Source organism: Mesoplodon mirus (genome assembly GCF_964341445.2).
Source record: "Mesoplodon mirus genome assembly, chromosome: 3".
Lineage (NCBI taxonomy): Eukaryota > Metazoa > Chordata > Mammalia > Artiodactyla > Ziphiidae > Mesoplodon > Mesoplodon mirus.
In genome coordinates, this window is record NC_138978.1 from 4,221,925 (window position 1) to 4,233,211 (window position 11,287).

General features: G+C 60.1%; 1 protein-coding gene across 3 annotated transcripts in view; it reads left to right on the top strand.

Annotated features, from left to right (window-relative positions):
• Nucleotides 1-11,037, top strand: part of KCNAB2 (potassium voltage-gated channel subfamily A regulatory beta subunit 2) — a 98,175-nt gene extending 87,138 nt beyond the window's left edge. For all 3 annotated transcript variants that reach the window (XM_082616338.1, XM_082616339.1, XM_082616340.1), the window contains 6 exons: nucleotides 2,310-2,395; nucleotides 4,152-4,272; nucleotides 4,493-4,587; nucleotides 5,512-5,632; nucleotides 5,973-6,061; nucleotides 8,095-11,037. In XM_082616338.1, the coding sequence (XP_082472464.1) occupies nucleotides 2,310-2,395; nucleotides 4,152-4,272; nucleotides 4,493-4,587; nucleotides 5,512-5,632; nucleotides 5,973-6,061; nucleotides 8,095-8,184 (602 nt within the window). In that variant the 3' untranslated portion in view covers nucleotides 8,185-11,037. The remainder of the gene's footprint in view (nucleotides 1-2,309; nucleotides 2,396-4,151; nucleotides 4,273-4,492; nucleotides 4,588-5,511; nucleotides 5,633-5,972; nucleotides 6,062-8,094) is intronic.
• The last annotated feature ends 250 nt before the right edge of the window (nucleotides 11,038-11,287 follow it).

Below are 11,287 nucleotides of genomic sequence, written 5' to 3' on the forward strand. Positions count from 1 at the left end.
GCCACCTGTCACTCTCACCCCATGCCATGCAGCCAGAGCTCACCATTGAAATGCAGTTGTTTTCCTCCTTGAAAAATACCTACATGAGCTGGGGAAACTCTGAGACCCGGGGCAGCCTCTGGCCATGCAGTGGTCCCTGCCCACCCCTAAGCCAAAGGACCCTGGGTCCCCACCCCACCCACGATGGGCAGGCCTTGGTATCCCTGGGAACTGGGCTGTGGTCCACAATGAGAGGGCTCCCACCTGCCAACTGGCACTGCCACCTGACCCCTCCCATGTATTATTTGAGATGCAGCAGGAGACACCATGGGTTTTGGCAGCAGCTGGAAGGATTTGGTCCTCCTGCTTCTGTAAAACAGCATTAAATATTGAGGTGGACAGCTGTCCCTAATTGTCCCTGTTTCTGGTGTCACTGACACCAAGCCTGGGCAGAAGCACAGGGCCATGCTCCTGTGCATGGTCTCCATGGCCAGCCTGCCACCGCCCAGGACCCCTTCCCTCTCAGGCCAGCGACAGGCGTGCACAGGCTCCCTGGCCCCCAGGCTCCCGCTGGACTCCCCTCTCTGCACGGAAGGGGCGTTAGGAGAGAGCCGTGCTCAGAGAAGCCAGGCTAGCGAACGGGGGTGCCCTCTGCTTCCCTCTCTCTGGCAAGTGGGCCTGAGCCTTGGCTGAAAAGAATCGGGCAGTCACACTGCATGGTCACAGGTCCTCCCCAAGAGTGTTTCTAAAGAACCCAAGAAGGACGGCCGGGCCGGGAGCCCAGACGCAGGGTTCGGATGTGGGCAGGTTCCTTCCCGGGACCCTCAACCTTCCAACCAAGCGCCGCCCTCCACATCGAATAGTGGTGGCCTGCTGAGAGCCCGAGGGGGGCGCTTCCCCGCCAGACCCCCTCCCTGGGATGCGTGGGGAAGAGCCCAGTCCCTGACCTTGGAAGGAAGGAGAGGACAGGGCTTGGCCTCCAGGCGTGGAAATCAAGGTGTGATTTTTTCAGAGGTCCTCGGCAAGCCCACGGAGACCACCACCCCAGAAGCCCCAGCTACCTTAGCTTTCTACTGAAAGAGGGGACCTCGGCCAAAGGGGCACTCAGGGACCCAGGGTGGATGGGAAGGGACACCCCAAAACAGAGGTGCCGCTCTCTGCCAGAGAAGGTTCCGGTGGCCCTGGGCCATTCCAAGGTGGAGCTCTCGGAACCGACCTGCATTCTCCTTCCTTCCATCCTTCCCTCCACCCCCACCATCTTCAGGGACCTCAGCTGCCCCATGTCAGTGGCCACTCGGGGAGAGATGGGGACTTTCAAGGGGTATTTGTTTTTAGAAATACTTGTACTTCAGCTGAACTTCCGAGGCTGCCTTGGGCAGTCGAACTTGCAAGCATTGTATGGGACCTGAGAGGAATCTGATGGGGTAGCCGTCATCCCGCAAAGCTAAGAGCCATTTAAAATTGTAAAATTTGAGGTCGAGTTCAATGTTAAAAACCACGATATCCCCCCGGGGCCAAAACAGCCTCGGGGGCGACGCTAACTGGCAGATTTTTATTTCTCAAAACACTTTTTTGAGTCCAAGGAAGAATCTATCCCAGTGCAGATGGGGAGAGGGTCCCTTGCTGGATACCGGGCTGGTGTGAAAGTCGGGGTGTGGTCCACAGGGGGCTTTCCACGTCTACTGCTGGCCCTTCTGGACCCGAGGGGAGCTCTGCTCTGCAGCCCCCAACCCCTGGGACCACCCAGGGCCCCACATCCTGCCCTTTCTCTCGACAGATGTTATTATTACCTCTCCGTTCAATTCTCCATATGCCAGTGAGAGTCCGGAGTCGCCCCAAGTGGGAGACTAGAAATGGGCAGAAATTACGTTACTTCCTCCTGCCACCTGTCAATCTGATCATAACCTGAATCCGTTTATCTCGTTCTTCCTGAGCGATCAGGGTCCCCCATTCTTCCCCAGACTAGAGGACACCCCCCATTCTAGAGTCACATTCGTTGACCTCACCTTTCCTTCATCCCTCTAATCTGCCATAGAAACGTCTCAATCCATCCGTAAGCCATTTTTCAAAGATTCCATAAGACCTCTAACTATTTGAGAATATTGTTTTCGAGACCAGCTTCTTGGACAGCGGCTCCCTTTTTTCTGTGGTCCCAGAAAACCCAGGCCGCCCCCAACTCCGGAGCCGGGAAGTACACTGCTTGCAAGCCGTCCCGGCAACACCCTCCCCCTCCCCCTGGCGCCCGCCTGTATTTGCAGAATGTCCCCAGGCCAGGCCCCGTGCCCCCGGCCGCACCCCCCCACCTGTGGTTTCCCCTTCTCTCGTGACAGAGACGGTGCGTGCCATGACCCACGTCATTAACCAGGGGATGGCCATGTACTGGGGCACATCGCGCTGGAGCTCCATGGAGATCATGGTACGGTGACCTCTCGGTGTGTGCGTGTCCCCCAGCTGGGCTCCCGGCCCCAGCTCCGTGGATGATGACCCCGGGGCTCTAGCAGGTTCAGTGCCGTTGGTCCCTAATGCACAGATAACTGGGTACTATGGGGAGGGAGAGTATGGTGACATATGGCAGTGATGTCCGCAGGCCTTGCGGACAGGGGTCTGGGCTTGAATCCCAGCACTGCGTGGCCCCGGACAGATGGTTCCACCTCTCTGAGCCTCAGTTTCCCCACGTGTAGATCAAGACTGCAAGAACAACCTACCCCGTCATGAGTCTGTTGTGAGGATTATCTGAGAGAACAGGTGTGAAGCTCTTAGCGGGGGTCCTGGAGCTCAGCCAGTGCTCAGCAGCAGTGACAGTGCCAGGCACCGTGCTGAGCTCTTGTGGTATCCCAGATCCCGTTAGATCTGAGGGCTTCATGTGGACTGACTCCCATTTAATCCTCACAATGCCCTGAGGTAAGTGCTACTGTTATCCTGTTTTTCAGATGTGGACATTGAGGCACAGAGAGGTTAAGTAACACAGCCAAGGTCACACAGCCCATGCCAAGATGGATGCTCAGGCCGTGCAGTTCAGAGCCTGGGCTTCCATCTCATAATCCATGATGTTTCCTCCTCACCTGCACTTTCAGGAAGGCATCCCCTTCCTTGTCATTTCCCTCCACGGGAGCCATCAGTAGCTGAGGGTGACAGATGTTTCATAATATTTCTGGGGTATCCCAGAAGGGTCGGCAGGGTGGCTTCTCAGAGGCAGGCAGCTGGTTGGTGGGGGGAGGGAAGAGGCCTGGGGACTGCGTCTTCGCAGGACTAGCTCTCAGGCTGGCCCCCTCACCCCTGCCTCCAGGCCTCCTCCCAACCTCAGCCTTTCCCATGCCCCACCCACCAGAATTTCCCACGTCCTGGCATCCCTGCTAGGGGGTTTCTCCTCTAGTGAGCCCCAGATTTCTGGTTCATCCAAAAAAAAAAAAATTAAGCAGGATTTTCATTTCAAGTTACAGACAACTTTAGAAGCCCATGGTATCAATCGGCCTTTGGAGTTTGCAGCATTAATGATCATCTGGCATTTTTCTGAAGCTGCCTGGACCCAGCACAGAGCTCACTGAGGTGTCAGGCTCTCATCCCCACTTTACAGATGTGAAAGCTGAGTCTCAAGCTAAAGGGGAAAGGGCCTCTCAGGCTGGCAGACGGGCTTCCCCAGGAGCTCACACCCATCCTGTCTGCAGAGTGGAGGCCTTGACCTCCAAGTCCCAGAAATGGGCTGATGCCGGCCACTTTCCCCTCCTGACCTAGTGTTTTCTGCCCCTCCCATCATCCTGGGTCCAGGCCCTACAGTGACAATCATGATAAAACCACTAACAGGCAGGCACTGTCCTGAAGGCTGCCAACACTGTTGACTCATTTGACCCTCATGACAAATGGGGAAACTGAGGCACCGGGGGGTGAGCCCCTTACCCAAGGACACCCGGCCAGTAAGTGCCAGAACCCAAGCCTCACTGCTGAGTTGTGCTTTCCCCCAAATCCCTTCAGCCTTGGGGTCCCACAACCCACTCACTTTTCTCCATGCGTGGAGGGGGGCCTAACAGGCTCCCAGGAAAGCTGAGAGGAGAGGGGAGGGGCAGGCGGTACAGCCGTTCCTGGGGATGCCTTTGTGTCTTCTCCCTGCTGCCCCGGAGGCCCCCCAGAACCGCTGACCGGCAGCGACGCTCCATGCCCCTCTTTGCTTTTCCCAGGAGGCCTACTCCGTTGCCCGGCAGTTCAACTTGATCCCGCCCATCTGCGAGCAGGCCGAGTACCACATGTTCCAGCGCGAAAAGGTGGAGGTGCAGCTTCCCGAGCTCTTCCACAAGATAGGTGGGCTCCCCTCCCGGCCCCGCCCCCGCCCCCGCCCCGCCCCACCCCGCCCCACCCCACCCTCTCCCTCGCTCCGCCTCCTCCCCAGCCCTGCCCCAACCCCATCCCAGATCCCCTAGCCCCGCCCCCCTTCCCTGCCCTGCCCCGCCCCTTTCCCCTCGCCCCGCCCCTCCCCTCCTCGGGACCCTGCGTTTGACCTCGTCCGGCTTTCCTCTCCCAGGAGTGGGCGCCATGACCTGGTCCCCTCTGGCCTGCGGCATCGTGTCCGGGAAGTACGACGGTGGCATCCCGCCCTACTCGAGAGCCTCCCTGAAGGTGAAGGAGCGGCCGGGCTGGGGGAGGGGACAGGCATTTTGGAGGGGTGGGGCCTTTGGGCAGACACGTTGGTGCTGGGCGGGGCTTCCCTGGGCCACTGTCTGCGAGAAGGTTCGGAGCATGGGAACTTGGAGCCCCAGCTGGCCTGACCCCATGTCTAGAAAGGCTACCCACCTGTGGGACATCCCCCAGGTGAAGAAGCCCCTCACTCCCCCGCCCTCCTGCCCTCCCCCCAGGCTCAGCCCTCACAACCTGCTCTGGATCTGCGTGTGCCCCCTGGGATGCCTCTTCCCCCTGTAGACACCCCGCACACTCTCTCTGGCCCATCCCTGAGACCTCTGGGCTGAGAGCTGTGGGGTTTCTTCAGTGTCACTCAGAGATGCCCCCCGGGACAAGTCCCCCCGGCCCACATACAGGCGCGCGCACACACACACACACACCTCGGAGTGGGGACTCAGGAGGGTCTGCAGGCTGCAGGGGTTGGGGGACAAGGAGCAGGGAGAGAAAGGCCTGCCCAGGCCGGGGCCGAGCCAGTACTGGAGACCCCAGCCCCAGATTCAAGAGCAGGATGGCCTGCCCCACCCACCCCTGCCCAGCCCCCAGCAGGCCTCCCAGGGGGCTCCCTGACTTTGCTGTGGGCACACCTCCTGGGCCGCCCAGCCTCCCAGGAGAAGGGAAGGTCGGCTTATCCACCTCCTTGTCCAGGCTCAGGGGCCTGGCCTCAGCTCCCCGACAGCCCACAGGCTTCAGATGCAACGGTTCCCATCCTTCCAACTGCCCAGGTCTGGACCACGGCAGGACATGGTTAGGCCGGGGCCGGGGGGTGCTGCCGTGCCCCAAACCAACATTTTGTGCCATGCACACAGAGGTCCAGGTGACCTGCCCTCACCTGTGGGCTGTGCTGTGCCTCCACCCCACAACCAGGGCTACCAGTGGCTGAAGGACAAGATCCTGAGTGAGGAGGGCCGGCGCCAGCAGGCCAAGCTGAAGGAGCTGCAGGCCATCGCCGAGCGCCTGGGCTGCACCCTCCCCCAGCTGGCCATAGGTGAGAGGCTGGGGAGCAAGGTGGAGACCGGTGTCCCAGGGAGATGTCAGGAGTCCCTGAGTGCTCGGGCCACACCCCCTCCACCAGCCAGCTGTGGGTAACGGGCTCCTACATTCGTGGGGAGAGGATGGGGGGGTCCCTGAGCACTTGGGCCATTTCCCCACTGGCGGCAGTTGGTGCCAGGGTTCCTCCAGCACTGCTGAGCCCCTGGTTTGCCAGGCCGCTCCTGGGCACCCTCAGCCCCATGCCCAGGAGGCTGGCCTAGGCAGGGTCAGGGCAGAACCAGAGAGGGCCCTGCCGTGGGTGGGCCTCCCTCACCTCTGGTCTTGCTGCCCCCCAGCCTGGTGCCTGAGGAATGAGGGGGTCAGCTCCGTGCTCCTGGGCGCTTCCAGCGCAGACCAGCTGATGGAGAATATTGGAGCAATACAGGTGAGTGGGGGCCGCCAGCCTTGCAGGCTCTGGGCAGAGCTCAGGGTCTCAGCCAGTCATCTGTCCAGCACGTACTTATTGAGCACCTACTACATACCGGACACTGTTCAAGGCACCTGGGCTACAGCAGTGAACCACCAAAAAGCCTTGCTCTCCAAGAGCTGGCTTTCTAGCTGGAACAGACGGAAAACACTAAATGCGAGAAATAAGATTAGAATATGTGTCGGAGGGTGATAAGGACTCTGGAAAAAGAAACCTGGAGCAAGGTCGGGGGTATCCAGCAGGGGCGGGGAGGGGGGAGCCGTGGACCCAGGTTGAAGGGGGCTGGAGGGTAGGCTTGTTGACAAAGTGACTTGTGAGCAAAGGCTTGAAGGATGAGGAGTGGGCAGTGCAAATACTCAGGGGAAGAACGCTCCAGGCTGATGCGAAGGTGCAGGGTGGGCATGAGCCCAGGACAGCAATGAGGCCAGAGGGCCCAGAGCAAAGGGGCAGGGGCGGGAGATGAGCTCGGCGTGGGGGCAGACCCACGGGCCACTGCATGCCCTCTCAGGACTTCGGCAATGGTCCAGTGAGGTGGGAGCCGAGGAGGGGCAGGGTCCAACTTAGATTTTCAAAGGCTCCCTGTCGCTCTTTGGCTGCTGAGTGGAGGAAAGAGTTTGGGGAGAAGGGAAGCACGGAGATTGCTGGGAAGTGATGTCGGTGTTGGGGCAAGGGATGGCCGTGGTGCAGATGGACAGCTGGTTGGATCATCTGGATGTTCTGGAAGATGGACCAACAGGACTGGCTGACAGACTGGCTGTGAGGGTGCAGGATAGCAGGTCAGACAGCCCCTGGGGTTTGTCACCTGGAAGGGGGATGTTGCTGTTGACTGAGGTCAAGACGGCTGGAAAAAGCAGTTTGGGGGTGTGGATTATCAGGTGTTCTGGTCCTGGAATCTGCATTTTATGCCGTCGCTGTCCTTCCATTTGAGGGGCAGAGCTTAGACCAGGGCAGGTTCCCTCTGCCCCAAACCTTCTGGAATACAGAAGCAGCATGGCCCCCATCTGCTTCAGGAGCCGCATGCAATGAGAGCAGGACAGTCTGGGGCCAGCGGGCGGCGGGAAGAATGTCTCCCTGTTACAGAACTCAGGTTCAGCTGCTCGTCACTCAAGAATCCAAGTACTGAGACTTCCCTGGAGGTCCAGCGGTTAGGACTCTGCCGTTCCACTGCAGGGGGCACGGGCTCTATCCCTGGCTGGGGAACTAAGATCCCCCAAGCTGCACGGCGCGGCCAAAAAAAAGAAAAATCCAATACTGAGAGACAAGTGTTGGGTAAAAGGAAAGGTAGCTTTATTGAGGAAGCTGGCGATCCTGGGAGAAGCTGGACTCACGTCCCAAAGATCCAATTTCCCGGTGTCGATCAGGGGGCAAGAGCTTTTAAAGGGGAGTTTCAGGGGTGCTTTGTGGGCAGAGGGAGGAGGCTATGTACAGAGCAGCACAGTTAGGTCTGACGGTCATCTTGAAATTGGTCATGTGGTCATCTGAGCAGGGCCACCTGATTGTTTTAAGTACAGTTAATCTTCAACTCCAGGGTCAGTTTGTTCCCATTTCCCTGAGGCCAGTTCTTGGAATTGTGCAGGATGGAGCAGCTTATTTCATGGCTACAGTCTGGTCATCATGTGGTTACTTTTTACACCTGGTGGGGGTTTCAGTAGCTGCAAAACAGCTCAAAGGACATGGCTCAGAATATGACCTATAGCCCTTGCAGAGGGACTAAAAGTCCTTGACTTTGTTTAATGGCTAAACCGTTATTATTTTGTCCCGTTTGACTGCTTTTCTTTGCTTTTGCATTTTCTCACTTCTCCGATTAAATTTATTCTTGGGCTTAAAGTTCTTCTACAGATAACAGGCTGGCGTAGGACGTTGTGGGGTGGAGGGGTGGAGCTGTGCTCCAGGAAGGCCCCATAGGGCCGTGCTCCATTACACCCCACCTCACCTGCAGGCCAGGCCAGTCTTGGTGGTAGATTCTGAATAGCTCCCATCTTTGCACACAGGTCCTTCCAAAACTGTCGTCTTCCATTATCCATGAGATCGATAGCATTTTGGGCAATAAACCCTACAGCAAAAAGGACTACAGATCCTAAGAAGCCCCCGGCCGTTTGCCTGGACGGTTTCCGTTTCCCTCCTAGCCTCTCTGTTAGCTCGCTTAAGCTATTTTGAAGCCAAGTCAAGAGTGTGGTTTGCTTCAAAAACAAAACAACACATCAAGATGTCACCGGGAAAAGATCGCAGAAGTCGCTGCCACACACCACCCGCTGCTTCGCAGGACCGATGTCGGGTCCGTGTCAGGGAGTCGGCAGGGATTCGAAGGCACTCGTGCGGTCCCGCCCAAGCCTGCCGTCTCTGCTCCTCCTCCAAGAAACCACCATGTTTTCGCCCAGCCACGGGCCGTCTCAGAGACTCAAGTCCGGGCCAGGCCAAGACCAGCTGGGGCCTGGGGGCAGGCAGAGCTGGCCTCTCCTCTGCCGGGAACCCCATCCGGCATTGGGGAAGGGAAGAGGAAGCCGGGTCTGCCTCTTCCTGTGGCCCCTCGGTGGGGCCCTGGTCAGGGCAGGCCTCCCTCTGGGGTCTCCCTCATTCCCCCTCTTGCCAGGGGCTCCAGGTACTTTCCTCGGGCCCGACCTCGGATTCTTCCCCCAGCCCCTTCTCCCAACCACCCGCCCCAGTGTGTCTCCGAGGGGCCTTCCGAGCTGCCCCTTGACCCCCACACACACACCTTGCTGCCAGGGGCAGGGATCCAGGGAGATTCGCCCTTCAGTTTGGGACCCACAAAAAGTTGGGGGGCTCTGATTTCAAGCTCCTCGCCCCCCCGGCTTCCTCCACGCAAACAGTTGATGAGCCCCAGTGCCTGGGCTCCAGTCCAGGGCTCCCTCCAGGGCCCCCCAGGCCCTCCCTCCCTGCCAGGCGCCCAGCCCTCCGCCCCTCTGTCCTCGCCCCAGAAGGCCCTGAGGTCATACGTGCTCAGCTGGACTGTGGCTGCTGAGCACACACCAGGTAGCCAGCCTCTGCTGTGCCCCGAGGGTGGTGGCCTTGGGGTCTGCAGAGAGAACGTGCTGGGACCCTTTCAACGAGGGAGAGTCCCTGGGGTTTTCTGTGCTGCGTGCCTGGGGCCTGGGGGCCAGCCAGCAGCAGCCCCCGCGGTCTAGGAAAAGACCCCGGGAGCCTCCCCGTGGAGCAGTGTCCCCTGCGAGGCCTCAGACCAGGTGGGGTGAGGTGCTGTGTCTTGGGTGCTCAGAGCTTGTAACCAGGGCAGCAGTGCCACCCCCAGGACACCTCCACACAGCCCACGAAGACGGAGGGATGGCTGGGGTCGGTCATTCCTGTCCACACCAGCCTCCCCTCCCCCCAAGCCTGGAACAGATGTGGGACAGGGAGGGAGGGCGGGACATTCACAAGTGTCAGCCCCTTTGCAGCCGGGCCTGGGGCTGCAGGGATGGAGGCGGGGAGGCGGGCCGGCCGCCAGGAGCCGCAGCCCCCATAGTCCTGAGCGGCACCCAGCCTTTGCTGGCCGTGGCAGGTGGGAGTTGGGGGCCAGGCTCTGCAGACGCCCCAGCCCACCGAATACGGGCCCTCGTGCCCCTGGGCAGACACAGCCCATCCCGCTTTGCCCTTCAGAGAGGCCCCTCTCTGCCATTACTCTCAGAGGGGCCGCCATCCAGTCCTGGCTGAGCCGAGGCCTGGGAAACTGGCTTTAAGAAAGCCACAAAAGTGGGGGGGGACGACCCTCCTCCACTCCTGACCTTTGTGCTGGCCCTGGAGTCTAGAACCTTCTCCCTTTTTGTAGACCAGGCCCCTGGGGGTCCTCTTCACCAAGTCCCTTGCACGCTTCAGCCTGTGGGTGTGGGGGAGGGGACAAGCCTGTCCAGCAGAATCCCCAGCCACTCCCCACCATCACACAGTGGGATCTGGCTCTGAGGACAGGACACTGCAGTGGGGCGGCTTTCATCCCAGGCCCATCCTGGCGGGGACCAAGTGCTCCGGGCCGGGCAGTCCCAGCAGCTGGCCGTGCTCAGGGGCCACGTTACCGGCCGCTCATTGGCGAGATGGCTGGGCCCCCTCCACACAGCTGTCACCCTGCCCACCCACTGCAGGAAGAGGGACCAGGGTGTGCAATCGGGGCCGAGGTCGGGACTGCCCCCCCCCACCCCATGAGCCACACCTGGGAAGGCTGAGCCCACTGGCTGCATGTTTCCCAGACGGAGGGAGGCAAGGGCCCCCAGGGTTGAGCTCTACCAAGGCCTAAATGCCCAGCGCAAAGACCCAAGCAGCTTCCCGGCCCTGGGGCACCATCCACGGCCTGGTTCTGTATCCCCCCTGCAAGTGGGTGTGGAGGGATGCCACCCTGCTTCCTGAGGGAGGGTCCCCCGACTTGGGGAGTGCTGGAGTGGGGAAACAGTGGAGTGGGGCCCAGGGGTGGTCAGAGCCTAGAAACAGAAGAGCCGGGCCGAGGCAGGCCCTGGAGGGGCAGCCTGGGCCCCGCCCGGCATGGGTTTCAGACCAGCCAGCCGCACCCCACCTGCTTGAGAGGAAGCCCGCCAAGCGCCCCAGCTGCCAGCCAGCCTCTCACCCTCCCCTTGAAGCAGAGTTTGCCCCCAGGGGTCCACCTGGCAGTGCCCCACACGGGATGAAGGCCCAGTCTGGGTCAGGGCAGGACCAGTCTTCCTTGCTAATGACACACAGAGCCCCCAGCATTTTTCACCCTGAATCTACGGCAAATTCAAGGTCCCGAGGACGAGAGGGGGGCTTGCTCTGTCTTCTGTTCTCTCCGGTCATGTAAATAATGTGCTATTTTTCTCTCCCCGCCTTTATTTTAATGACTGTGGCTCCTCAGCTCACTGCATCCCCTACACAGGCAGAGATGCCGTATGCACTTCCAAATGACACTCAGTGGAGACGCAGCGCCGTATTTATGGACAAAATAAAACCCACGCCCGTCAGGGTCTGCTCCCCTCCTTTGCGGGGTCCTCGGGGTCAGGGCTGGGCCAAGGGCAGTGGGAGGGGGAGGAGGCTGCCCCCTGCAGAGGCCAGCCAACCGGAGCTGAGCAGAGGTTGGGAGAAAGGGGCCCTGGGGGAGAGGCAAAGATTGGGCACCGAGGGCTTCCCTGGTGGCGCAGTGGTTGAGAGTCGGCCTGCCGATGCAGGGGACACGGGTTCGTGCCCCGGTCCGGGAAGATCCCACATGCCGCG